The following is a 27559-nucleotide window of genomic DNA, read 5'->3' as shown; positions in this document are numbered from 1 at the left end:
AAGATAGCAGTTACAGACACTCCTGTTCCAGAAAGCAGAAGAATGAAAGCGAGGAGAGAAGGGAAGGAGGGAGGGAAGGTAGGGAGGAAGGAAGGAGGAGTCACGAGCAATTGCAAAATTCAACCAATCACGCTCCATTAGATTTAAAGGCCTGGGTGTAATCCTGTGTGGCTTGAGATTCCACCCTCTAGGCCCAACGCTTTGCCCTCAGAATCATCTTTCCTTTTTCTTGAGGGTAGCACATGTTTGCAGATGAGTAGTTTTATCAGCTTGTTTCCTGTCTGAAGGATATTGGGAATCTAACAGCTTTCTTTCATTTTGTCTTCGCTGTCTTTTTCATTCCAAGTTGGCAGTGTTTCTGGGTATAACATTCTCAAAAACCTGTGGAGCTCCTGTGTATTTCACAGGCATTCACTCCCTTAGACCAGAGGGTCCTCTGTACATCCGTCCTGCATAATTCCATCTCTGTTCCTGGCTTCTGCTGAGATGGTTGAAGGAATCCGTCAGTGACAGGCTTAATCTCTTCAAAGAGCCTTCTGTGTGAAGGATATTCTGTCCTTTTATTTCTTCCAAAGCACTAGCAAGACATTGGCCAACCACACCCTTGGCTTTCTCTTTAGAGCAGGCTTTCCTGACAGTGAATCTCCTAATTTTATCATCTTTTGCAATCTGAATAGTCTGAGAATTTCCCCAAATCATCAAGTTTTGATTTCTTTTTGCATAACAGTTTTTCTCTCAATTTATCTCTTTTCTCTTGCATTGTACTATAAGTAGCAAGAAGAAACCAGGCTACACCTGTTAGAGGTGCAGTTTGCTTGGAAATCACTTCAGTTAAATATCTAAGTTCATCACTTTCAAGTTCTGTTTTCCACACAATTGTAGGATATAATTCAGCTATGCTCTCTGTCAGTATATAAATAGTTTCAAAAAACATGTACCTCATTTCTTTCTGAGCCTTCACTGGTAGTATATTTAATGTCTATTTTTCTATCAACAGTGTGTTCATGACGATTTAGGTATTCTTCCAAGACAGTCAAGACTTTCTCTAGTATGCTGCTCACTTCCTGAGTCCTCAGTGGCAGAGTCTTTAACATCCACATTTCTCTTTAAGGCAATCTAGGCCTTTTCTGTCATTCAATTCAAAAGTCATTTTCACATTTTTAGGTATTTGTTACAGCAGGACCCTACTACCAGGAAGTCAGAAGTCTGAAATCAGTTTCACTGGGCCACATAAAAGTGTTGGCTGGGCTGTGCTCCCTCTGGAGGCTTAGGGGAGAATCCACTTTCTTGCCTTTTCCAACTTCTAGAGCTACATTCCTTGGCTAATGATTCCTTTCTCCATCTTCAAAGCCTAGCATCCTGCTTCAGTCGTCACATTGCTTCCTTCTATGTCAAATCTTTCTTGCCTCCCTCTTATAAGGACTCTTGTGATTATGTTTAGCCCTCCAATGCCCATAATCTAGGATAATTTCCCCATCTCAAGATCCTTAATCATATCTACAAAGTCCCTTTGACATACGAGGTAGCATTCACCAGTTATAAGGATTAGGACCGTGGATATCTTCGGGGACCATTATTCAACCTACTATAATGTTCTATGGGCTCTTGAAAAGAATGGGTATTGTGCTGTGCTGGGTGCAGTGTTCTATAATGTCAATTTATATTTTTTTGGTTGATGATTATTTTGAGTTCTATATCCTTGCTGATTTTTCTGTCTAATTGTTCTATTAATTGTTGAGAGAAGGGCATTGTAGTCTCCAACTATAATTTTTTATTTATCTCTCCTTTTAGTTCTGATGTTATTGGAGCCACATTTTTGCAGCTCTGTTGTTTGGTGCATAGACATTTAGGATTGCTATGTCTTCTTGATGGATTGACCGTTTTATGATTATATAATGTCTCTGGTAATTTTCTTTGCTGTGAAGTCTACTATATTTGGTGTTAATCTAGTCACTTCTGCTTTCTTTTGGATGATGTTTGCATGATATATCTTTTTCCTTTTCCCTTTCCTTTCACTTTCAGTCTACACATACTGTTGTATTTGAAGTGAATTTCTTATAGACAGCATGTAGTTGGGTCTTTTTTAAAAATCTGTTCTGCCAGTTTATGTCTTTTAATTGGTATATTTAGACCTTCTACATTTAAGGTGATTATTGATGTATTAGGGCTTAAGTCTGCCATTTCATTTTTTGTTTTCTGTTTGTTCTCTGTTGTTCATTTCTCTTTCCTGTGAGTTACTTGAACACTTTTTAGAATTCTTGTTTGACATATCCATATTATTTTTGAGTGTATCTCTTTGTATAGCTTTTTAGTAGTTGCTCTAGGTGTGTGTGTGTGTATGTGAATACATGTATATACATATGTTGTATATATAAAATATGTAATTAAATATTTATATAATTACAGTCTACTGGTCTACTGGTGTCATTATTTTACCAATTCAAATGAAATATAGAAACCTTACTGCCCTTTATGTCCCTTTCTCTCTTCAGTTTATAATACAATTTTCTTAAATAATTTTTTCTATATGCCTTAAGAAATACATCAGATAGTGTTCTAAGTTTTGTCTCAACTATAGTTTAGAAAACTCAGGAAGAGAAGGAAAGTTTATTGTAGTGAACCATATTTCTACTCTTTCTGTTTTTCTTCTTTCTTTTCTAATATTCCAAGATTTCTGTTATCATTTCCTTTCTGTTTAGAAAACTTTCTTTAGCTATTCTTTTAGGGCAGGTCTGCTGATGACAAATTCTCATAGTTTTCCTTCATCTTAGAATGTCTTATTTCTTCATTCCTAACAGATGATTTCTCCAGAGAAAATTCAGGGTTGACAGTTCTTTCCTTTCTTCACTTGAAAAATGTGTTACTTCCTTTGGCTGTTAGGTTTCTGATGAGAAATCCAGTCATTCGAATTGTTCTCTTATAGGTAGGGTGTCATTTTTTCTGGCTGACTTCAAACTTTTTTTCTTCAGAAGTGTATGTATGATGTATCTTAGCGTAGATCTCTCGGTTTATGTTGTTTGAGTTTGCTCTGCTTCTTCAATTTGTAGGTTTTTGTTTTTTGCCAAATTTGGGAAGTTTTCAGTTGTTTAAAAAAAAAAAAAAAAAAAAACTTTTCCAGCCTGTCCTCTTTGTCTTCATTTGTTTCAGGGAAATTCTCTGTACTGTTTTTGACTCGCCAGTAACCCTTTCAACTGTAGAGCACCCTCTGCTCTTGGTTCATCAGAGTTCAAGGAATAATCGAGAAGAAGAACTTTCTAGCCGAGCATGTCCCTCTGGGATTTTCTTTGTTGACTCAGGTGCCCCATCTTGGGAAGTGGTGTTCTAAATTTCTATCATTACTCTTTCAAAATAGTTGAGAAATAACAGGTATAATTCCTCTCAAAGGAAGAGGGGGTGTCTCATCCTATTTTCTTCACATGCAAAATAACTCTGTAGTTTTGTGTAGAGTGAGTTTTGTTTAAATTTTTGTCTTTTTTATTTTCCAAAAGAACCTTACTCTTTTGTGCAAAGGTGATCAAAATCAAGATAAGAAACTACTGTTGTCTCTACACTAATAGCATACACCTAAGGCAGCTCCTTGCCTATGGTGGTGAGGAAGCCCAGCATTTCACAAGTGACTGTTAGCAGTGGCCCACATTAGTCTTGTCAGTTTTTTTAAATAAGTGGTAATTTTATATTACTGTGGGAAATCTTGTCACTGTTATGCCGCCTTCAGGTTTGATAAGAAGGAAACAATAGATCTTATAGGTTCTACTTGTTTCTTCTTCTTCTTCTTCTTCTTTTTTTTTTTTTTGGTGAGGAAGATTGGCCCTGAGCTAACACCTGTTGCCAATCCTCATCTTTTTGCTTGAGGAAGATTGTCCCTGAGCTAACATCGGTGCCCATCTTCCTCTATTTTGTATATGGGTCGCTGCCACAGCATGACTTGATGAGTGGTGTAGGTCCGCACCCAGCATGCAAACCTGCAAACCTGGGCCACTGAAGCGGAGTGTGCCAAACTTAACCACTGCGCCACTGGGCCGGCCCCATCTACTTGTTTCTTGAACTAGCAAGTTATCCTTGCTCAATACTTGTTAATCTTTTATATTTTTTCCTATGATTTTGTTAGGTGTGCTCAATTTGTTTAGCTTCTAAGGTCACTCCTGGACTATAGCATGCCAGGAGGACCAAGGCCCAGTAGGTACCAGCTCACGGGGTTTCAGGGCTGAAAATACGTACTTCTCTTGAAGATTACCCCAGTTTGTATGGTTTTGAAGAGCCAGATATGGGGTAGGTTATTTAGGAATACCTGGTAATATTTGAGGAGAAAATAAGAGCAGTATTTTTTGTAAAGCATTCCTTATACAGAAAATTAAGGGAGAGGGTGATTAAAAATGGTTTAGAAATCTATAGAGTTCTCTAACAGTCAATAAGACTTTTAAAATTTAATTTTTTGTTTGAAATTTTCAAAAATTTTTTCAACATTTTATTATGAAAAGTTTCAAATATATTGAAAAGTTGAAGAATTATACAGTGACTATGCCTAAGCCTACCTCCTAGGTTCTACTGTTAACCATTTGTTATCTGTGCTTGATCACATATGTATCAGTTTATCCATCTCTCATCCATCAACCCATCTTATTTTTTAGGCATTTCAGAGTTGCAGATATCAGTACACTTCACTCCTTTGACCTGCTTTTTTCTTATGTATGTGGTCCAAGATGGGCCCTCCAAACACTTGGAATCAAAATACTTCTAAGAAGTGCTAGTCACTACTACACAGTGAGGGGAGTATGTCACTCTCTGTTCCTTCCTTGCATTCCATAAGCCTTCCTCAAAGACTGCCAAGAAGAGCTCCCGTGTCCAGACTCATGTATTTGGCTGTGCAGCTCTGAAAGAGTATGGAGCTGGGTCTCTGAGGCTGAGCAGGGAGACCATCCCAACAGAGTGATCTCTCCTCAGTGTTGGGCCACCATGATAAGTTCTTGCTTTGCTGGCCTCTGAGGAACAATGTTTCTTTTCTATTTGAGTGGAATCCTGAGTTAACTAAGGAATCTGAGAGAGGAGTAGACCAGACTGTGTACTCAGGGACCCAAAGAGAAGAACACAAAGACAGCGACATAGTCACACTTAGGAAACTGTACCTCCTAGACCATGGGTTCTCAAGGCCCCTGGGGTTAAGCGCCAAGGAGATTAGAATTTTTCTTGATTATTTATAGACAATGGCAAAAAAGGTGGGGACCCTCTACTAGAATTGAGGTTGTATTGCAAAGAGTAGAATCAGACTGCCTTATTGTGTTGTAGATCTTAGCATGCTAGGCGCCAATGTCATTAAAGCCCTCTTGACTTTAAAGTGATTTGACACAAAATTGTGGCAATCTTATTAAAATGCTGTTAGTGGTTCTTTTGACCCCCTCCCCAAACGCTGTTTTCTACACTACATGACAGTGGATGGTGGTGGGACATATTTTCAGGAATCCACTAAAACCATGAAAGTGTTTGTAAGAGCTCTTTTAATTGCAAAGAATTAACAAACAAATAAGCAAGTACCTCTCATCCCTTGAGCAATTTTTATGAAAAACCTGTGTCCTGAGTACTCTGATAATGCAGCAAATATTATTGAGCACCTACTCTGTGCTGATCACGATTTTTGGTGCTGAGAATTCAGTGATAAGACAGGCAAAAACCCTGTTCTTGGGAGTTTATATTCGCTTAGGAGGAGACATAAACTAAACAATGAATCATTGAGATGATAGTATTAATACATAGTGCTTCCATGCACAACAATCTGATGAAGTAATATTACCACTCCTATTAAAGATGAGAAAAGCGTGTGGAGAATTGGAACCCTTGTGCACTGTTGGTGGGAATGTAAAATGGTGCAGCTGCTGTGTAAAACGGTATAGAGGGTCTTCAAAAAATTAAAAATAGAACTACCATATGATCCAGCAATTCCATTTCTGGGTATATATTCAAAAGAATTGAAAACAGAGACTCAAACACATGTTTGCACACTCATGTTCATTGCGGCATTATTCACAATGGCCAAGAGGAAGAAGCAACCCAGATGCTCATCAACAGATGACTGGGTAAAGAAAATGTGATATATATACATAAAGAGAATATTATTTAACCTTAAAAAAGAAGGAAACTAGGCATGTTACAACATCAGTGAAACTTGAGGACAAGTGAAATAAACCAGTCACAAAAAAGGCAAATATTGTATAATTCTATTTATATGCAGTGTTTAGTCAAACTTATAGAAGCAGAACCTAGAATGGTGGTTGCCAGGGGCTGGGAGGGGGGAATGGGGAGCTGTTGTTTGGTGGGTCTAGAGTCCCAATTTTGCAAGATGAAAAGCTCTGGAGATCCATTGCACAATAGTGTGAATATACTTAACACTGTTGAATTGTACACTTAAAAATGATTAAGATGGGGCCAGCCTGGTGGCGTAGCAGTTAAGTGCACGCGCTCTACTGCGGCGGCCTGGGGTTCACAGGTTCAGAACCCCGGGCGCACACCGATGCGTTGCTTGTCAAGCCATGCTGTGGCAGTGTCCCATATAAAGTAGAGGAGGATTGGCGTTGGATGTTAGCTCAGGGCTAATCTTCCTCACAAAAGGAAAAAAAATGATTAAGATGGTAAATTTTATGTTGTGTTTTTTTTTAACCACAATTAAAAATAAAACAATTTTTTTTACATGCGAAAAGGGAATCACACAGTTCAGTATCACACAGCTAATGAAGTGGCAGAGCCATGAGCCAGGCCCAGCAGTGCGGCCCCAGAGCACATACATGTAGTCACTGTTCTGATTGCTTCCTGGTGCTGTTGATAATGCCGAGTGCTAAGAAAAAATAAAACAGTGATATCTTATAAAAGCGGTTGTGCAGGGGGCTGTGGATCCTCTCGACAGGGTGAGGACTAAGGCCACGTTTGAGCTGAGGAGAGGAAGGGAGCCAGCAGAGGGAACTGCAGGTGGCTGGAGTAAGCTGGGAGCTAGGGAGAGCTGTTCCTGCTCAGGGCCTGGTGGGGGGGAGGTGATTGGGGTCGGATCCGGGAGAGCGCTGTAGGCCCCGGTGAGGAGGCTGGATTTTTTCTGAGCACCACTGGGAGGCTACGTGTATTTTAAGCAGGGGAGAGGCATTTGATTTTAGTGAGTACTGCCAAAACTTCAGTTGGAAAGGCAATTGAGAAGAAATTCTAGAATATGTGTCCATTTTGTAATCAAACATCACGTTGAAGACTTAGCTGAGGATATCAGACTTCAAGTTTTATAAAAGATAAAATCATTGCGTCCGCCCCCCCGCTTTTTTTTTTTTTCTGTTTAAGCATATTTAAGTGTGTTGAATCTACTGCTGAAAGCAATTATACCCATCGTTTCTTTTTGAAAGATACATAGTTAAAGATGCTGTGGAAGAAGAAATGCTGCTGTCCTAAGGCTGGGACCACTACTTCAGGGGATGTCTGAGGTGTGTCAGAGTTCATCAGAGCCCGTGAAATGGATTAGAAAAAAAGGAAGGGCACATGCACTGAGAGTTTCTTTTGGGGACACCAGCTGCATGCTTACTGGCTGAAATTTCGTGCATTTTTTTTTAGCCAGAATTCACCTATGGCTACAGCAAATTGGTTATGAAAATGTTTTTATCTTCCAGCTTAATGAAGCTCTCAAGGGCAAAGTTTTTGAAGATAATTTAAATGGAAAGAATAAAGTGTAATCTTAAAATTTAGGTGACATTTTTCTGAGATCGTGATTGAAAATCTCATTTGAAATCTGGGAAGCAGCCTCTCTCACCTTCTGTCTGGTCTTCAAAAGGGCTTGTTGGAAGGTTGCGTTGATTCAGTTGCCAGAGATGACTTTCACAAAAGTTTTCAGAGAGCTATTTGGAAGCTTTGGATGTCATTATCTCTATTTTTAAAAATATTATTAATAGACTTTATTTTCTAGAACAGGTTTAGATTTACATTAAAAAAATTGAGCAGATAGTACAGAGTTCCCGTATGCCTTCCTCCATATCATGGTTTCCCTATTAACATCCTGCATTAGTGTGGTACATTTGTCATAATTGATGAACCAGTATGGCTAGGTTATTGTTATCTATAAAGTCCATAGTTTACCATAGGATTCACTCTTTGTGCTGTGTAGTTCTATGGGTTTTGACACATGCATAATGACATGTATCCACCATTACAGTACCATACAGGATAGATTCACTACCCTAAAAATCCCCTGTGCTCACCTATCTGTCCTTCTCCTTGTCCCCCTGAACCCCTGGCCACCATGATCCTTTTATTGTCTCTGGAGTTGTGCCTTTTCCAGAATGTCGTGTAGGTGGAGTCATACAGTGTGTAGCCTTTTCAGAATGGCTTCTTTTCACTTAGTGATATGCATTTAAGGTTCCTGCTTGTCTTTGCATGGCTTGACAGCTCATTTCCTTTTAGTGCTCAGTAATAATCCGTTGTCTGGATGGACCACAGTTTACTTATTCATTCACCTACTGAAGGACATCTTGATTGCTTCCAGTTTTTGGCGATCCTGAATAAAGCTGCTTTAAACATCTGTGTGCAGGTTTTTGTGTGGACATATGTTTTCAGCTCATTTGGGTGAATTCCTAGGAGTGTGATTGCTGGATCGTATTGTAAGACTATGTTTAGCTCTGTGAGGAACCGCCAACCTGTCTTCACACTGTTTTTATTCATGTGTATTTGTGAAGCTGTTCCCCCTCCACCCCCAACCACAACTTCTGGCTGTGAAAAAAATCAGTTAAACAGACTTGATGTCAGAAGTTGTTTGTTTTGCTCTTTCAGTTATCTAGGGCAGAAAATCTCAGTGTTCATTATTAATTTTTCATGATTGAGATAAAAATATATATCTTCAAGATCTTTAAATGCTTCTCGCTTTAATTTGTATTAAGATAAAATATTTATTTTGAGATTTCAGTAATATCCAAGAAGAGCATTAGATTTTGATGAGCTTTTTAACATAATAGTGTATATTATTATCCTATTTATGGGTGAGGAAACAGGTACAGAGAGGTTAGGTAAGTTGTGCAAGGTCACACAGCTAGTAAGTGGCAGAGACAAGCTTTGAGACAGGTAGGCTGCAGGATTCAGGCTTCTAATGACTATGTCATGTTACCTCTGTACTTAATATATTGCATTCATGATTTGAATTAAGGACTGACGTGTTCATGGCTACATTTTATCAGTGGTTCTCAAATTTCAGTGTTCAACAGAACCATTTGGGATGCCTGATAAAATGCAGAGGTTCTGACTTGATGGGCATGGTGTAGGGCCTATGAACCCTATTTTAACAAATACCTACAAGTGATGCTGATGGAGGATGCCTGTAGACTGTGTTGTAATAAACTGCAATAGAAAATGAGCTAGAATCAGTGATTCAGATGAAACACTTTTGATGTGGATTCCAGAGAGCTAGCAAAGTCCTTGGCTGTTCTCTGTAGTCTTGCTGGATGGAGCCAGGGAATAAAGTGCCCTTGACCACTGCCTTCAGTTAGATGTATGACTGTGGAAGTCCTGTCGCTCGGTGGTAGTTGGCTACATCACCAAACAGGAAGAGTGCCAGTTGTGGGTTGGCACATTGGTCGTCAAGAGGATGTTTATGTGAGTGTAAAAACAAAGCAGTTATTTTAAAAACTTGCAACGACTGCTCTAATTCTTATTGCTAATTTTATCTGTCATCTTTGTATTGTACAAAAAATTCTTATCATCGGATGACAGATGTGCATCCCTAAGGTGGAAGGAGACTTTGGAAGAGTAACAGCAGTTGTTTTCAAAGGTATCATCTTCTAGAACAGTTAGCAATGTTCTTTTATCTGCTCTGGAAACAACTTTGACTTAAGAAATGCTATTCCATTGTAAGGTAAGCATTCTTCATAGCTGGATGTCTTTGATTCTAAGGTGCTTGTTTTAACCTCACTGAAATTGGAATGCATTTTGCAGTTTGGCCTCTTAAAATTAGATCTGGTAGTCTAGTGGTTTTTCTTTCTTAACAGGGCATAAAATAATGGTGTACTTAATACTTGATGGATTTTAGATTTTCCGAAGTATGTTATTCTGTAGTTAGTAATTGCTCTAAAAAGAAAAAAAAAAAAAAATCCCCCTCGCCCGTGTCCCTTATAACGCTGCTGTGGCTTCTTGCCCCTTACTCTGTGGTCTGTATTTTAAAGCCATAGGACATAAGTGAGACAATCTTATGTTTGTTCCTGAAACCAGGTTGTCCTGAGGTCATCCTAAGTAGATTAGAAATGGTTCTGTTAGTGTGTGGCAGGTTCTTAACATGCTATTTCGGTGTCTTTTTCCGGAAATTCTTCCTTCTCTCTATCAAGTATTAAAAGGAATCACTTACCCAGAAGTAGACTTTAAGGGGCAATAAATACAACACCCAAATGTGAAGAGCACATAGAACTCAAGCTATTTTACATGTACGATATGCGTACACACACTAGTGTAGCTACCACCCAGATCAAAATATAGAACATTTGCAGTACCATAGAAGGCTCTCTTGTGCCTCTTTCCTTCAGTAGCCCCCGGCCCCCAGATTAACCACTCTTCTGATTTCTATCACCGCAAATTCATTTTGTCTGTTCTAGCCCTTTCCTATAAATGGAATCCTATGATATGTGGTCCTTTGTGGCTGGATTCTTTCACTTAGCATAATGTGTTCAAGCATGTATCATTAGTGCATTCTTTTTTAAGGCTGAATAATATTCGATTGTTTGGGTAGACCATGCTTTGCTTATCTGTTCGTCTTTTAATGGACATTTGGTTTGTTTCCACTTTTTGGCTGTTGTGAATAAAGCTGCTGTGAATGTTCATGTACCAGTTTTTGCATGGACATATGTTTTCAGTTCCCTTGGGTAAATACCTAGAAGAGGAATTGCTGGGTCATATGCAGACTCTGTGTTTAGCTTTTTGCGGAACTGCCAAACTGTTTTCCAGACCCACTTCACTTTATTGCATTTTTTAAGTGAATTTCTTTTCTGTATTATTTTCTTTCTCCTTTGGGTTTAAACTGTTATTTTTTCTAATTTTTTTAAGGTGAATGCTTAGCTTATCATTTTCCACTTGATTCTTTTCTAAAAGGAGCATTTTAAGTTGTGAATTTCCAAGTATCGTTATAGCTGTAGCTCACAAGTATTGCTGTGTAGTATTTTCATCATCATTCTCTTCTCAGAATGTTCTAATTTACGTTACATCATCTTTTTTTTTGGCCGAGAAAGATTCGCCCTGAGCTAACATCTATTGACAATCTTCCTCTTTTTTTTTTTCTTTTCTGCTTGGGAAAGATTAGTCCTGAGCTAACATGCTAACATCTGTGCCAGTCTTCCTCTGTTTTGTATGTGGGATGCCACCATAGTATGGCTGATGAGTGGAGTTAGGTCCACGACTGGGATCCGAACCTGGGTCGCCGAAGCGAGCGTGTGGAACTTGAACCACTTGGCCACAGGGCTGGCCCCTTACGATGTCTTCCTGACCAATGAGTTATTTAGAATTGTGTTTCTTAGTTTCCAAACAAATGGCTTTTTCTAGTCACTATTTTGGTATTGCTTTCTAACCTAATTGTTCTGTGATCAGAGAATGTGGTCTTGATGATACCAATTGTTTCACTGGGAGTTCCACACAAGAAATATGAAGCAGGCTGATTTTTGGAGCAGGAAAGGGTATGTGATACAGGGAATGGGTGCTTGCCATGGCCCTGGAATGGCCAGAGGAGCGGGCTCTGGCCTGGGTCTCCAGAATTGAGTCAGAGAGAAACCTCTCCGAGGTGAGCCCTGGAGCCATTGAGTTCCATGTGTGTCCCCAGCTAGCGCGGGGTCCATAAGTCCTAATCACAAAGCCACTGCTGCTGCAAAACCCTCTCGATTCCCAGGAAGCTAGAGAATGAGCACAAGGATGCTGTACCAGAAAATCCTCAACTTGCACATCCTTGCTGGCCAGCCAACCAGAAGGCAGGATGGGGGCCCTTGCCTCACTTTCCTCTTTGGAATCTTTTGCATTGCATCTCATTGGTAGAGCCTAGTTTATCTTTAGAAGCCTAACTGCATGAGAGCCTTTTGACCTCTGCTCTTACAGGAAGGTACCCACAGAGGCTGAGCAGAGCCAGTTTACTGTGTCTATCCCCCAGGCCTGTGAAATTGATTAAGACTTTTAATGGACCAGTGTGCAGTCAGTTTGCATAAATGTCCCATATGCCCTCAGAATGTCTGTTGCACAGTTGTTGGAATCAGTGATCTGATTGCAACTATGTCTCTGTCAATTATAAGATGCATCATCATTTTATGTTCCACTAAGAAAAAACAAAAGCTGCCAATTAAGCCAGACTTAATGATTTCTTCTCACTTAGAGTTTATTTATGCTGATTGAAAGAGTTCTTTAAACCTATTTAAACATGATTTTTTAATCGCCTTTACTATTTATTATGCATACATATAAAAAGTAAAATATGAGCAAAATACGTTTTGGGGTATTCCCAAAACTTGTTTACAATCACTCTTCTACTCAGAGTTCGTATTTGCGTTTTTCTGCGCAGTGTTCTCTTTGCCACCGAAAGCATGGGTAACAGAGCGTTTCTTAAAAGAGTGCTCCTTTATTATCTCCAGGTTTTTTCAAATTCTGCAGGTTTTTATGCTGAGACTTTCTTGATCTTACCAGAAGGTATCAATGAAAGGTTTGAAGCCATAACCAGGCTTGTATTCCTTCATCAGAGGTCCTTAAATTGTGTTTTTGACAGAAACATCAACGAGTAACTGTTCAGTTGTGCCTCTAGCAGTAATAAGCATATTCCCAGATAGGAAGGCAATGACCTATATATGTCACAACGGATTTCAGACGTAAAAATGTGGAAAAAATGTGCATCTTAAAATTGAGGAAGCATATTGTGTCCATTAGTTCAAGCTTGTTAATTGTGTCAGCCAAATCCATAGCTTTCCCTTTTTTTTTGCCTTTGATGGGAAAAGTCCATTTTTACATGTACTGCTCAATTTTTGCTTTATATATTTTGAAGCTATTTTGTTAGATGCATATAACTTCAGACTTGTTAATTGTGTGATTAGTTGAGCAATATGTCATTATCCAGTGACTCTATCTTTAGTCTCTTTTCCCCTGTTAATGTAGTGGGACAAACTTTCTTTTGGTAAGACTTTGTCTGATACATCACTCTCTACCCTTTTACCTTCAGTTGTTAGGGATTCTTAGATTTTAAACGTGCCTCTTGTAAAGAGCATTTAGTTGGGTTTTGTTGTTTTTCATTTTTTTATGTTCAGGTTTTTAAACTTGGTCCTTTTTTCCATGTATGTTCATTGTAAATGTATCAGTTATTTGACTGTGTAACAAAGTATTCCAGAGTAATTGGCTTGATTCAACACTGGTTTATTGTGTCTCACGATTCCATGTGTTGGCTGGTGGTTCATGGACTGCTCTTGTCTGGTCCACTCACGTGGATGCATTCAGCTGGCAGGTCAGCCAGGGCTGAGCTCCTCCCAGATGATCTCACTCACAATGTCTGGGGCCTTAGTGGAGGGGGCTGCAACAGCTGAGATGTCTGGGTCTCTCTCTGCATATGGTTTCTTTCCACAGTAGATTTCCTTCTCAAGGTTGCTGGCCCGGGCTTCTTCAGAGCACAGTGGTCTCAGGGTTCCAAGATAGTAGAGATGCAAGACATCTTGAGGCCTGGGCTCCGGATCTGCACAGTGTCACTTCTGCCACGTTCTCTAAGTCAGAGGAAGTCCCAAAGCCAGTCCGGATTCAGCAGTGGAAAATAGACTCCCCTTCTTGATCGGATGAACTGCAAAGTATTGTGGACTTGCTTTTTAGTCTACCACATGAAAATCAGTGTATTTGGATTTTTTTTCTACTTTCGTATTTTGCTTTTTCTATGTCTAATGGCTGTTCTTTTTTTTTCCCGATTTCAGCTTTATTGAGGTATAATTGACATATCTAACAATTTTTCTGTTTCTCTTTTGTTGTCTTTCTTTGAATTAATTATTTTTTTCCCCTTTCCCAGTTTGGGCATTTTGAACTCCATTCCCATTCTTTTCCTGCTTAGCCTAGAAATTTTTATATGCATTCTTAACTTGCCAAGTCTAAAGTTAATCATTTATGCCCTCTTCCTTAGAACTCTGAGAACTTTAGAGCAAATTATTTCTCTTCCCATTTACGTTCTAGTGTTGTTGGGTGTTTTAGTTCTATTTTTTTCTTCTATGAGACATTATTATTTTATATAGTCACTTTTCCTTTAGGTTTCCTTATGTAAATCTGTGCTCATCATTCCCTCCTGCATCTCACCCCTCCCATCTTGGCTCTTTTCTCTTGATTGAAGTTCATTCTTTCAGAATTTCCTGTAATGGTGGTGGGCTGGTGGCACACTGTTGAGTTTTTGTTTGTCTGAAAAGGGTATTTCACCTAATTCAAAGAAGGCTGGGCCAACAACGGGTGTCCTGGGACAGGTAAAGATGAGCACGATGGAGACTGAGGGGAAATGAGAAGGTGCTCAGGTGATGAGTGGTAGGTCCTGGGCACTTCCTATGTGTAGACACTCAGGCCTCCTCAGAGCTTCTCGCTCTTTCTTTCCACTGAGATACACTCTGTGCTTCCATGCGCCTGGCAGGAAGGCCACTACTTACTGCAGTGTAATCGTAGTACCTTAGTGATCTGGCCCCCAGTGTGGCTGACGTAGGACTGGCCCTGTTAGCCATCTGGACTCCGCTTTATCACCTCACTGAGGGCAAATAGTTCTTGAGTGGTGATGAGACCCAGAGACACAGCTACCGATGGACCACAGCCTTCTGTTTTGTTCTTTGTATAATCATATTACTTCAGTAGTAGCTAGGAACTCATGCTAATTTAACAGTTTAAATCACCGGTTTTTGCAGTGTTACGAGGTAGGTATTATTTCTGTTTGGGTTAAACCACAGCTCCTTGTACTGCATTCCCATTTAGTGAATTAGTGGGACCAGTGGCCAAGCTCATGCTTTGCCAGTGTCCTTTTTTTTTTTTTTGTGAGGAAGATTGGTCCTGAGCCAACATCTGCCAATCCTCCTCTTTTTGCCGAGGAAGACTGGCCCTGGGCTAACATCTGTGCCCATCTTCCTCCACTTTATATGGGACGCCGCCACAGCATGGCTTGACTAGCGGTGCGTCGGTGCGCACTCGGGATCTGAACCGGCGAACTCCGGGCCGCAGCAGCGGAGCGTGCGCACTTAACCGCTTGCGCCACCTGGCCAGTCCCTGCCAGTGTCCTAAGTGGCCTGTAGAAGTGGCCTGTCCCTGAACTGACCAAAACTCTAAAAAAAATACCATATCATAATAAAAATATTAATATTGATTATTAATAAAAGGGTAAGAGACATCAATTTCCATTAGGACTAGGTAGCCAAAAGTAAGCAGTTGTGTCATCTGCATGTAATTGTTTGAACTCGATTTTATCTCCTATTATCAAATTTTTGTGGAATGGGTAATTTGTTAAATTATCACTTTTGACATATAGTGACTAAAATATAGGGTTTCTGGCCACAGGTCGTATCTGTGGAACATTACAGCTTCTCCTAAGGGAAGATAGAACTGCTGATTAACTTTACGGAAGATTGTGTGTGTGTGTATGTAAAATTTGCAGGGGAGTCATTAGCATTTATAGCAGTAAACCAAATTGTAGCTTCTTGGTAGATTGGGCTCTGTCAGATAACTAGATTATTAATATAATTGGAAAATTAGAAAATACTTAAAGATACCATTTTTAAAAATTTTACTGTCGGGCCGGCCCCGTGGCTTAGCGGTTAAGTGTGCACGCTCCGCTACTGGCGGCCTGGGTTCATTTAATTCATTTTCTCTACTGTTTGGGATTCCATTGTATGAATATTCAACAACATATTTACCCATTCTACTCTGGACTGGCATTTAGGTTATTTCCTTTTCTCCCCCCCCCTTTATCTTTTACAAAATATACTTCTTTCACATTCTTATACATATCTTCTGATGCAGTGCTCAAAATTTTTCTAAAATATATACCTAGGAGTAAAATTGCTAGCTCATAGCTTATGCACATCTCTGATATTAATAGACAGCACCAAACTGTTTTCCAAGTGGCCGTGCCAGTTGATACTCCCAGCAGACTTCCTCCCTCCCTTCCCCACTCCTTTCCTTTGCACATTCTGGTGAGTTTGAAATACATGTATTTTTTGGGGGGGGGGTTTGTATTTATCAGTTAAGTATGTATTAGAGAGTCAGCTGGTTCTCCAAGGTATGTGGTGGGGAAAAAACAGCATTACCCTGCCTGCCCACAACATTTCTTGCTTTCTAAGGTGTAACCACTTTTACCTCTTTTAGCTTTCTTGTGTCTTTTTTGGTATCTGTTTTGCATGTTAGAGGTTTACGTCAGGTTTGAGGGTAAAGGACTAAAAGGCTTATTGGAAGCTCTGAGTGCATGAGGCGTTGTTGACTGCAGTTCTCTGTGGGGTGATCTAGGTGTACTGGTTGTTGGCGGAATCCCCCCTGCCTTGGTGAACTCTCCCACCCCCATATCAGTATCTTTAGATCTAAAGCTGATCGATTCTGCAGAGGGGACCCTCCCCACCTCTTGTCCAGGGCGGTGCAGGTGGGGGTAAAGGGCTGGTTGCTGGCAGCCCTGTGGGGAAGATGACTTGGTGGGGAGTGTCAGTACTGATTGCGTCCCTTGTCTTTGGTGTAGCACCCTTGCCCTCACATGCGTTGGGTGTCCCCTGGTCCCTCTACTTTCCTCTCTAGAGATAAACCAATCTTCTGTGGAGGAGGAGAGGAGATAAAGCGATCCAGGCGCTGTTCCACAGCCTTCATCAGTCCCCTTCATTAGCTCAGCCCCTTCTCAGCCTGCCTGCACAATCTCCTGGGCAGCCGTGCCTACGCCTTCTGAAGGGTTCTGTGGTGTCCGATGACTGCTTGGTCTGCCCACTATTGGCTGCAGAGTCATCCTTCTCACCTTGGTTAAGTCAGTTACTGCTGGTCCGGTCTCTTCCAGCTTCTGAAATGTGTTCTTATTTCCTCTTTTCCCATTACCTTTGTCCTACTGAGAAATTGCCTTACTATAGTTTTCGTGAAGTTTACTACAGGTTTAGAGGCGGTGTCTTATTGAGGTTGTAGTTTGCATTTTCCCAATTGTTAAAAGAGTTGACGTCTTTCCATATGCTCATTCATATTACTTTTTTGATCCCATGCCTGTTCAAGTCTTTTGCCCATTTTCTAAGCATTGTTTTTTATTTTTTCCTTATTTATAGGAGTTATATATTCTGGATACCAATCCTTTGACAGTTTCTGACTTAACGCTTCAGTTTATGTTGTGGGACTTTTGGTGAACAATGGTTCCTTATTTTAATATCGAATTTATTAATATTTTCCTTTGTGATTTACATTTTTCTGTCTTTTAAGAAACCATCTTTACTCTGAAATTATAAACACATTCTCCTGTATTTACTTCTAAAATTGTGTAGTGTTGTCCTCCACATTTAAGCCTTTATTCTACTTGGAGTTGATTGAAAATATGTATGATGATAAACAGGGATTCAATTTCATTTTTTTTTACATATAGATAACTGATAGAGCACATCCCATGTACTGAAGAGTCCAGCCTGTCTTTTTTGTGTGTGTGCGTGAGGAGGATTAGCCCTGAGCTAACATCTGTTGCCAATCCTCCTCTTTTTGCTGAGGAAGATTGGTCCTGGGCTAATATCGGTGCCCATCTTCCTCTACTTTTTTATATGGGACGCTGGCACAGCATGGCTTGAGAAGCAGCGCGTCAGTCCATGCCCAGGATCCGAACCTGTGAACCCTGGACCGCCAAAGCAGAGCGCTAGAACTTAACCACTACGCCACCGGGTCAGCCCCAAGTCCACCCTGTCTTTTTGAGCTGCAGTGTCAGCTCTTTGTAAATCAATTTTCTCTTGGTCTGTGGGTATTTTTCTGGCTACTGTCTCCTGGTTTATGGGTCAGTTTGTCTACAGCTACCCCATTATCACATTTTCTTAATTTGTGTGTAGGAGCTAGACATGTTCTCTTGCTGTTTACTCAGATTCTTAATCTTTTGTTTCTTTAAACAAATTAATGAAATAGAAATTAAACACACAATAGAGGACTATTAAACTCAAAAGCTATTTCTTTGAAAAGCTTAATGAAAGAAACCAATTCTAGCAAAATTAATCAAAGAAAAGAGAGAATATAGACATAGTAGCAATGGCAAATACTACAGAGATGAATCATTAATAAGAGGCTGTTGTGAACAACTCTGTGTCAATTAAAAAAAAACTCAACAAATATCCTTGTACTGGCCACCCTTCACCCACTACATTGAAACTCCCTGTATCCTTCTGGAATCTATTTCCTCCCACCCAACCTTCTCAGAAGGAACTTCTATCAAGAATTTGGTGTTTATCATTCCTGTGTGTTTGTTTATGCTCTGCTATACGTATATATACATCTGCAAACATTTACAAATCCACGTGCTCTATTTTCAGCCCTCTATGAAAGGTATCCTATACAGGCCGACCTCGGTGATACTGTGGTTCAGTTCCAGACCACCGCAGTGAAGCAAATACTGCAATGAAGCGAGTCACACTAATTTTTTGGTTTCCCAGTGCATATAAAAGTTACGTTTACGCTGTACTGTAGTCTATTTTTTTGTGTGTGTGTGAGAGGAAGATTAGCCCCGAGCTAACGTCTGTTGCCACTCCTCCTCTTTTTGCTGAGGAAGATTGGCCCTGGGCTAACATCCGTACCCATCTTCGTCTACTTTGTACGGGACTCCACCATAGCATGGCTTGACAAGCGGTGCATTGATGCGCACCCGGGATCCGAGCCCGTGAACCCTGGGCCACTGAAGTGGAGTGCGCGCACTTGACCACTGCACCACGGGGCTGGCCCCTGTACTGTGTAGTCTATTAAGTGTGTGATAGCACTATGTCTAAAAAGTACATACTTTAATATATAATATAAAATATAATAATGGAGAAGTTTGAAATATTATGAGAATTACCAAACTGTGACACAGAGACACAAGCTGAGCAAATGCTGTGGGAAAAATGGTGCCGGTAGACTTGCTCGATGCAGGGTTGCCACACACTTTCAGTTTGCGAAAAACAATATCTATGAAGCACAATAAAACAAAGTATGCCTGTACAGTGTAAGTCTTCAGTCTTTTATCATCTCTGTTTTATTTGTGAGGCTCATCTGTGTTGACAGACTCGGTTCAGCCATTGTTTTTAATTGTTTTGTGGGATTCTGTTTTATAAATATACCATAATTTATTCATTTTCTTATTGGATATTTAGATTTTCTTTTTTAAAAAAATTATTTTTTTGAGGTCACATTCGTTTATAACATTGTGTAAATTTCAGGTGTACATTATTATATTTCAGCTTCTATATAAACTGCATCGTGTTCACACCAAAAGTCTAGTTTCCATCCATCACCATACATACGTGCCCCTTTACCCCTTTCGCCCTTCCGCACCCCCTCCCCTCTAGTAACCGCCCATCTGTTCTCCTTATCTATGAGTTTATCTTCCAAATATGGGTGAAATCGTACAGTATTTGTCTTTCTCTGACATTTCGCTTACATAATACCCTCAAGGTCCATTCATGTTGTCACAAATGGCACGGTTTTGTCCTTTTTTATGGCTGAGTAGTATTCCATTGTATATATATTTATATCTATATATATACCACATCTTCTTTAGCCATTCATCATTGATTGGCACCTGGGTTGCTTCCAAGTCTTGGCTACTATGAGTAATGCTGCGATGAACATAGGGGTGCATATATCTTTTTGAATTAGCATTTTTGTGTTCTTTGGATAAATACCCAGAAACTGGATCATATGGTATTTCTATTTTTAATTTTTTGAGAAATCTCCATACTGTTTTTTTATTATAAATAATGTTGCTATGAATATCTTACATGTGGTCTATATGCTAGGGTTCCTTTGGGATAAATATCTATATAGAGAATTGCTGGCTTGGTCGTATGCCCATCTTCAACCTTACTAGATATTGCCAAATTGTTTTCCAGAGTAGTTGTTGTTTAATAGTTTTGATTTTTTTTCTTTCAGTGCCTGAAGACCTCTCATTAGAAGAGAGAGAAGAACTTTTAGACATTCGTCGAAGAAAAAAGGAACTTATTGATGACATTGAGGTAAAAAAAAATCTCCTTTAGTTTTTGCTTTTAGGTAAAATAATAAATAACTTCATGAAAATGTAAAAAATGGGTATCTAGTATGTGTATATCCGAATCACACGAAGAGACAGAGCGAAAGAGTTATCCAGGTTGGTAAAGCAGATATCACGCTTACCAGACATGCAGACACTGGGAGGGAAATGAAGACATCACAGAACTAGAGTCAGCAGTCAGTGACTCGTGACTCCAGAGTCAAAAAGGACGTGTTTAAACAACAGCAGCAGCCTACAAGCATATTGCTTTCTAAAATTGTATAACAAGACCCTGTTTCGTTTGCCAGTATCCCTCGCACCTAGAACATTGCCTGTCACGGTTTTGGCACTCAGGTATCTTTTGAATAAAGGAATAAACATATTGAGTTCTACCTGTGCACCCAGCACCTACTAGCTGGTGAGAGTAGAATGACAAATACAACACAGGCAGATAAACACTGTGCTTTCCGTGTTTGTGTACTCAGAGGACAGGGTGGAGGGGGTCCCACGGGAGAAGCAAAGAGTAGAGCCACAGTCTCAGAGTCAGAGTGTCTATAATTGTTGCAGAAATTATTCAGAAGACCAGCACTTTCTGCTACCATTTGGGGCTTCCTTGGGAAATCAACCCGACATGCAGCGCTTCTTTGAGAAGCTTCCCACTCATTGTCATGCCAAAATCAACGTGGCTTCGCAGGCCACTTGTGCAAGACCAAGCCTTGTCCAGACAATAGCTCCTTTCTAGGAGCTCACATTTTAAGTCTGAAGTTTCTTGGCACACAAAATAATAGGGTTCCGAATAAAAATTTCTTTGTATTTGAAAGATAATTTGTGGAGCTTTTTCTTCTAAGGTTGCCCTTCCTTCTTACCCTCCACCCTTCAGTAACCCAGAATGGGTGCTTTCGTTGAAGAAGCAGCATATATTTTAAGGTTAATGGTCCTATTTGGATGTTAATAAAAATAGTGCGTATGGAGTCTTATGTAGCTCTGAGGACCTCATTTTTGAGTTGAGACCGCCCCTAGGCCCAGAGAGGTTAAGAGGGTTGCCAGAGGTCTCTCAGTAAGTGACGGACCCACATGGAGGGACAGAGGAGTCCCAGTGCCGTAGGCACGTTCTGTTGTCACCTCCTGGGCTCTGTCCATGGTGCTTCATCTCATGCAATGTGGCCTCTGCATAGAAATCACCCTGAGACTGGTGGTTAGGGGACCTAATCAGTGTGTGTAAGCTTCCTCTTCTCCCCGGTCTTCCCAGGGCCGGAGGCGGCAGTGAAGGAGAGGACAGGTGAATGTGGGTGTGGTGATGGTCAGAGGCTGCAGCAAGTGAGCTGAAGACGCCTCGTGTCCTTCTGCTCTTCTTATCTTTTACACCTGTGACATTCTCCCAGTGTCCCTCGTGATTTTACACACACTCCAGAATCTCCCTAGGGAACTCCCGATCTCGTCCTGTTGAGAGGTGTTGGAATAAATAATTCTGTTTTCTCCTGAGCTGGGATGGTTCTGACTAGGCAGCTCTCTCTGTGTCAATAAAAGTATTGGTTTTCCATCCCTGTGATGTCCAGATGAGACCTCAGGCAAGCATGCACCTGGAAGGCTAAGATCTTCTGAGTCTAGGAGGAGGGAGTGAAGACTCCCACCCCCACCGTTCTTTCTTCTCTCTTGACAGAGACTGAAATATGAAATAGCTGAAGTGATGACAGAGATTGACAACCTAACATCTGTGGAGGAGAGGTAAACAATATGGCTACACCTTCAAGTCAGTTCCTCTCCTTTCTCCTCACCGCCAGCTGAACTCATAGAAACAGCGGTGACTACAGCAGGGGTGGGAGGGTGGGACAGGGAAGTGGGCGTCCTTTTTGGAGTTGTTTCCTCTTCTCTCCACCCCTCACTCCTTCGTGCTGTCCGTGGAGGAGTCGGTGTGCTGGTCTGGGGGCTGCTTCTCTCCCCTACTTTCTCTAGTTCATCGTCTGCCCTTGTAGTTCAGGAAGAGGCACAGGCACCTCAGCATTCACCTGTAGGAGGTAACCTTTCTGTGTAACAAGGAACTGTGCTTTTCCTAAATGGCCGTTTCTCATCATTAGCTGTTTGGAAAGAAGTTATCAAGTGTAGAAAAGATCCCCGGCAGCCGTCCAGCTGCTGCTCCCACCTTGGAGGACGGAGGGGTCTTGGGAGCCCCTGCTTTCTCCTTCATGCCTTGTCGTGGAGGGAACGTGCTGAGTGCCGTGGCCAGCGCTCTGTGGGAGACCACACACTCACCATGCGGTGCAAACAGCCGGTAACAATTTCTTAATTATTTCACACGCATAGCAAAACGACTCAGCGGAACAAGCAGATAGCTATGGGAAGGAAGAAATTCAATATGGATCCCAAAAAGGTAAGAGAACGTTTTCAGTTTTTTGGCCTGCAAGAGATTGGTTGACTGATTTTGATGGCTGTCTCCCTTTTGGACAAAGGTGGTCATATCACCTCATAAAAATACTGAAAGTTGATGTTAAATTTTTATCAAAAAAGGGGCTGCTAATGAATGGGGTGAAGCAAAAGTGTCCATTGAACTGGTCCTTGGACCAAAAGGCCTTTCTTTCCATGTGAAGTTCTGAGTGAGGACTAGCCTCACTGGAGCCACATGGACACATGTTCAGGGTCCTCAGTGAAGCCAGGCCCCACAGCCAGGGAGTTGCATGGTTCGTGGGGGCAGAGGGAGGGTGGAGTCCAGATGGGAAGTTTGTATATTTTATGGTCTAAGTGGGTTAAATGATTCAAGAAAAGGACTTGATTCCTTTCATTCACCTTAAAAAGAGGATGTCTGTATGAAAGACCCAGGAACTGTCCAAATTTAAGCCAATATCTTGGTCTTTCCTCAAGTTAGATTTTCTGGGAAAACACCCCAAAATAATGAAGCCTGCAACATGTAGCTGCTTGTTTTTGAGACTGAGCTAAAGGACCAAAAATCTATAAAGCTTTTTTGGAACATATGGTTCAGTTGTAAGATTCTTTTGGTTTTGAGAAAGAAGAGTGGACCTGAGTCGGCCACAAAGGCTTGTGGTCTAGGAGAGGAAAGACGTGTGTGTGGAGAGGTCGCCGTGGGCCTCCTCCCGGTTGACTTCCACCTGCAGAGCTGGTTTACTGCCTTCCTCGTTGGTCTTGAATTGGTATTCACGTCTAACATCTTTGTTTTTTTTGGCATTGAGCCTCTGTACTGGTTAATTATTTGTTCATTCAATAAATGTTTGTTGGTTAAGGAATTAGACTGTGCAATGTCTGAGATCTATAAACTTACATTTATAGGTGCAAGCACAGTTGCAAATATTATTTAAAGAAATACATACTATTATTCCCTATTCATAGTTTGCAAAGTTGGATTTTCTTCAGGTACAGCACCTCTGCAGCCAGGGGAGGGTCTTTGTTTAACTGGTGTCCTCTAGCCACTGTGAACATTTTCCTGTTGCTTCCTAATTCTCTGCTTATGGGGCATAAATCATCTCCAAATTGTCAGTGGGGATGATTTTGTGAATTTGGTAATGATTTCATATTTGGGGTTAGTAACAGTTGTTTTTTTTGAAGTTGAGCTTACCGAGTTGAATTATCAGCTGATTTAATAAGCATTGGGAACATCTCAGGAGAGAGATCATTTAACAAGTGGATGTTTTTAAAATAGGACGTTATGTTTTAAAGTGCAGCACAGGACAGCCACACCAATAAGTTCAAGGATAAATTCAAGTCTTGCTCATGAATCAGACACATAAATACTTATTTTTTGAAGTGGTGCTAGCACTCTGCCTCAGGTTTCAGTTTCATGAGCATGAACTTACCCTCAGTTCTTAGAAGGTCTTCTGTCAGGTTCTTTCCCGTCTTATTTCACATGTACTATGTGTTAGATTTACAATAATAAGGGCCAAGGAACTTGCCGGCCCAGTGTCCCGAGCAAGGAATCTGACTCTGAGACTCGTGCCGTAACCGCCGCACTGACTGAGCTCCTACAGGCGCTGGGGCTGGTTTGTGGGGAGCACTGAGTCAGCCTGGATGGCTCAGACCACTAGTTGGCCCTGTGGTGTCTGCCGACCACATCTTAGGAAGTGGGTATTTCATCTGCTTTGTCTGGGCTGCAGCAAATTGCTCTGCAGGCTTTGTTTTGCATTCCTCTTCACCTGAAAGTTTTTTTTAAATATTATTGGTTGCATTCAACAACTTATTTGTGATTATGTTGCTCAATAAAAGCAGATGGCACATTGTCTGCGTGTTTACTTTTGTTGGGAAAAATTATCAGAGTTCTCTGGTTTTATAGATTTGGTTATATTTAGACTTGTTTTAGTCAGTTCGGGCTGCCATAACAAAATACCATAGACTGGGAGGCTTAAACTACAGAAATTCATTTTCTCACGGTTCTGGAGGCTGGAAGTCCAAGATCAAGGTGCCAGCATGATCGTGCTCTGGTGAGGACTCTCTTCCTGGCTTGCAGATGGCCATCTTCTTGCTGTGTCCTCACACAGCAGAAAGAGCAAGCTCTCTGGTGTCTCTTATAAGGGCACTACTTCTATCAGACCAGGGCCCTGCCCCAATGACCTCACCTAGCCCTAATCACTTCCCAAAGGCCCCACCTCCTAATACCATCACACTGGGGGTCAGGGTTTCAACATACGAATTTTAGGGGGACACAGACCTTCAGTCCTTGATGGCACTGGATGATCTCACGTGCTTCAGACACGTTTCCAAATTATATTCCTCCCCATGCACCTGTTAAACCATGTGATGTTGTGAAACATGAGGCTATTTTCCGAATAAGTACATTCTTTCAGGCTAGTAGGAAATTCTTTAAGTCACAGAGTAATAACGTTTTGAGCAAGGAGCTTTGGTGTGTTCAGGTGTATTAGAGAGCCAGAAGTAGCACTTGGGTTTATAAATGAATAAGAAAGGTTGATTAGATCACGGAAGCTGAAAACACTCAGCAGCCTCTCCCTTTTATTCCAAATTTCCTAGAAATGCCTTTAAAAATATAACATATAAATCTATAACAAGCAGGAGGTCACTGAGAGGACTAGAAATTGAAGGATCCCTGAAAGACACAAGATAAATGGCAGCCCAAAGCACGTAGAAGAAAGAACTGCTCCAGGAAGAGAGAGCAGCGTCAGGGGCTCTGCACGCTCAGGGGCAGCAGGTGTGGGGCATCGACTGTGGGAGGGACATCTAGACTGTTCACCCTTGCTGAGCTTGCACTGAGCAGTGGTGTGTGCCCCCAAGTGGCAGAAGCAAGAGAGGGGCCACTTAGTCCATGAAAACAGGCTGCACTTTCGGTAGCTGTCATCACTAAGAAAGAGAAACACTCACTCCCAGAGACCAGCTACTGGCACACCCCACCTGGCTGCATTACCTGTTCCGCGGCCAGATCCCTGGAGGTGGCTGCAGTAAAAACCAGAAACAAATGGCATTCAGTTAGGCTACCAGAGAATCTTCAATACAATGAGGGACACCCAACCAGGAATCACCAAATGTACGAGGAAACCGACACTATGAAAGAGATGTGAAACTCGATGAGCATAAGAACACACACTGGAGGAAACAGACTTCACGGAAACAATAGAAGGAAACATTAAAAATAGGATATTTTTATATATTATAAATCTCATCAAAGAGATATGATGAATGTTGCTTATCCGTGATACAGAAACAGAGTTGTGAGAAAGATCCTTGGTGATGAAAAATAGTGTCATGGGAAAACCTGAGAGCTGGGCTGTGACAGAGGGGATGCTGTTGAATAGTGTCTTAGTGAGCTGGAGCGTGCAGTTGTATAGTGCTCTCCGTAGTCTGGCACAGAACTACAAGACCTAGAAGACAGGTCTAGCAGCTCAGATTTCACCTGATGGAAGTCCCAGAAAGAGAGAGAAGAAAATGGAGTGCAGGAAATATTTCAAAGAAATATTGGAATATTTCAGAACTAGGTTAAGATAGAATCCTGAGATTCAAAGGGCTCACCAAATGCCAAGCAGGATAAATTTTTAAAAGACTTATGCCTAGAGTAAAATACCAGAAACCTTGGGGATAAAGAGAAAGTCACTGAAGTTTCTAGGAAAGAAAGACTAGATTCTCTAAGAAGAAACAAGAGTCACAGTGAGTTTATTAACAACCGTGGATCAGAGACAACAGGGAAGCAGTGTTGTTCAAGGTGGGGAAAAATTATTTAAAACCTGGAATTCTGCCCTCAGGACTGTCACCCTTGAGAGGAGACAAGTGAAGACATTTTCAGACATGTGAAGACTCAAAAAATTCACCACCAAGACCTTCTCTGAGCTCTAGAAATTGAGTGGTTGGAGCAGTACCCTCTCAACAAGAAATGAATCCAAGGCAAGATGCAGGAAGAAGAAGGGAAAGATGCTCAAAGAAACCAGCAAAACTTGTAGTTAAGTCCAAGTGAGAGATTGATTAAAGAATATTTTTAAAATTAAAGCCCCAGGTTCTCTCAATATGTAAATAGCAAGGGGGAAAGGAAGGAGGGAAGTAAGTCGGGGAGGGTGTTCTAGGTGTTGATAGATGAATGTAAGTTTAAATATTTGTTAAAGTTTTAAGAGGAAGCACTAAGAATAGCAATAAAATAGGATTTCTAAATTGTTAGGAATACTTGAATAAAGAGAGCTTGATCAATTCCACAAAAGGCTGACGAAGTGTGAGAAATAGAACAAAATGGGATCAGGAATAAGTCCTAGCAATCAGTAAGCACCATAAATCTGATTGGGCTAAAGACTTGGAAGCAACCTAAGTGCCCATCAAGGGACAGATGGATAGAGAAGATGTGGTATATATACACAATGGAATACTACTCAGCCATAAGAAATGATGAAATCCAGCCATTTGTGACAACATGGATGGACATTGAGGGTATTATGCAAAGTGAAATAAGTCAGAGGGAGAAGGTCGAATACCGTATGATCTCCCTCATTAAGTAGTAGATAAAAACAACAACAAACAAACACATAGAGACAGAGATTGGATTAGTGGTTACCAGAGGAGAAGGGGGGAGGGAGGAGGGCGAAAGGGATAATTCAGCACACGTGTGTGGTGATGGGTTGTAATTAGTATTTGGGTGGTGAACATGATGTAATCTATGCAGAAATAGAAGTATAATGATGTACACCTGAAATTTTTACAATGTTATAAACCAATGTTACTGCAATAAACAAAAAATGAAAAAAAATCTGGGCTAAATTAAGCTCTGAAAAGACAGACACTTTCATATTAGGTTACAAACACAACAGGAAAATCCAGCTATATTCTGATCGAGACACATACTTAGAACAAATAACAGTATGAGGGAGCCCTGTCTTGGGCACTGAGAGTTTTAGCTGGAATATCATCTCTGAATTTGTAGAAATAACCTCCAGGTAAATAGATGACAAAATTCCCTGTTCTCTT

The 27559-nt window shown here is 40.9% G+C and overlaps 1 protein-coding gene across 1 annotated transcript in view; it reads left to right on the top strand.

Moving 5' to 3' along the window:
- CYTH3 (cytohesin 3) overlaps window positions 1-27559 on the top strand; it is a 91373-nt gene that overhangs the window by 46655 nt on the left and 17159 nt on the right. Inside the window, exons 2-4 of the mRNA XM_058569316.1 lie at window positions 20068-20150; window positions 21825-21889; window positions 22466-22532. Coding sequence (XP_058425299.1) covers window positions 20068-20150; window positions 21825-21889; window positions 22466-22532 — 215 coding nt within the window. The remainder of the gene's footprint in view (window positions 1-20067; window positions 20151-21824; window positions 21890-22465; window positions 22533-27559) is intronic.

Source organism: Diceros bicornis, chromosome 26, assembly GCF_020826845.1.
Source record: "Diceros bicornis minor isolate mBicDic1 chromosome 26, mDicBic1.mat.cur, whole genome shotgun sequence".
Classification (NCBI taxonomy): domain Eukaryota; kingdom Metazoa; phylum Chordata; class Mammalia; order Perissodactyla; family Rhinocerotidae; genus Diceros; species Diceros bicornis.
The sequence above is the reverse complement of the archived record's forward strand: the minus strand, read 5'-3'. Positions and strand labels throughout refer to the sequence as shown.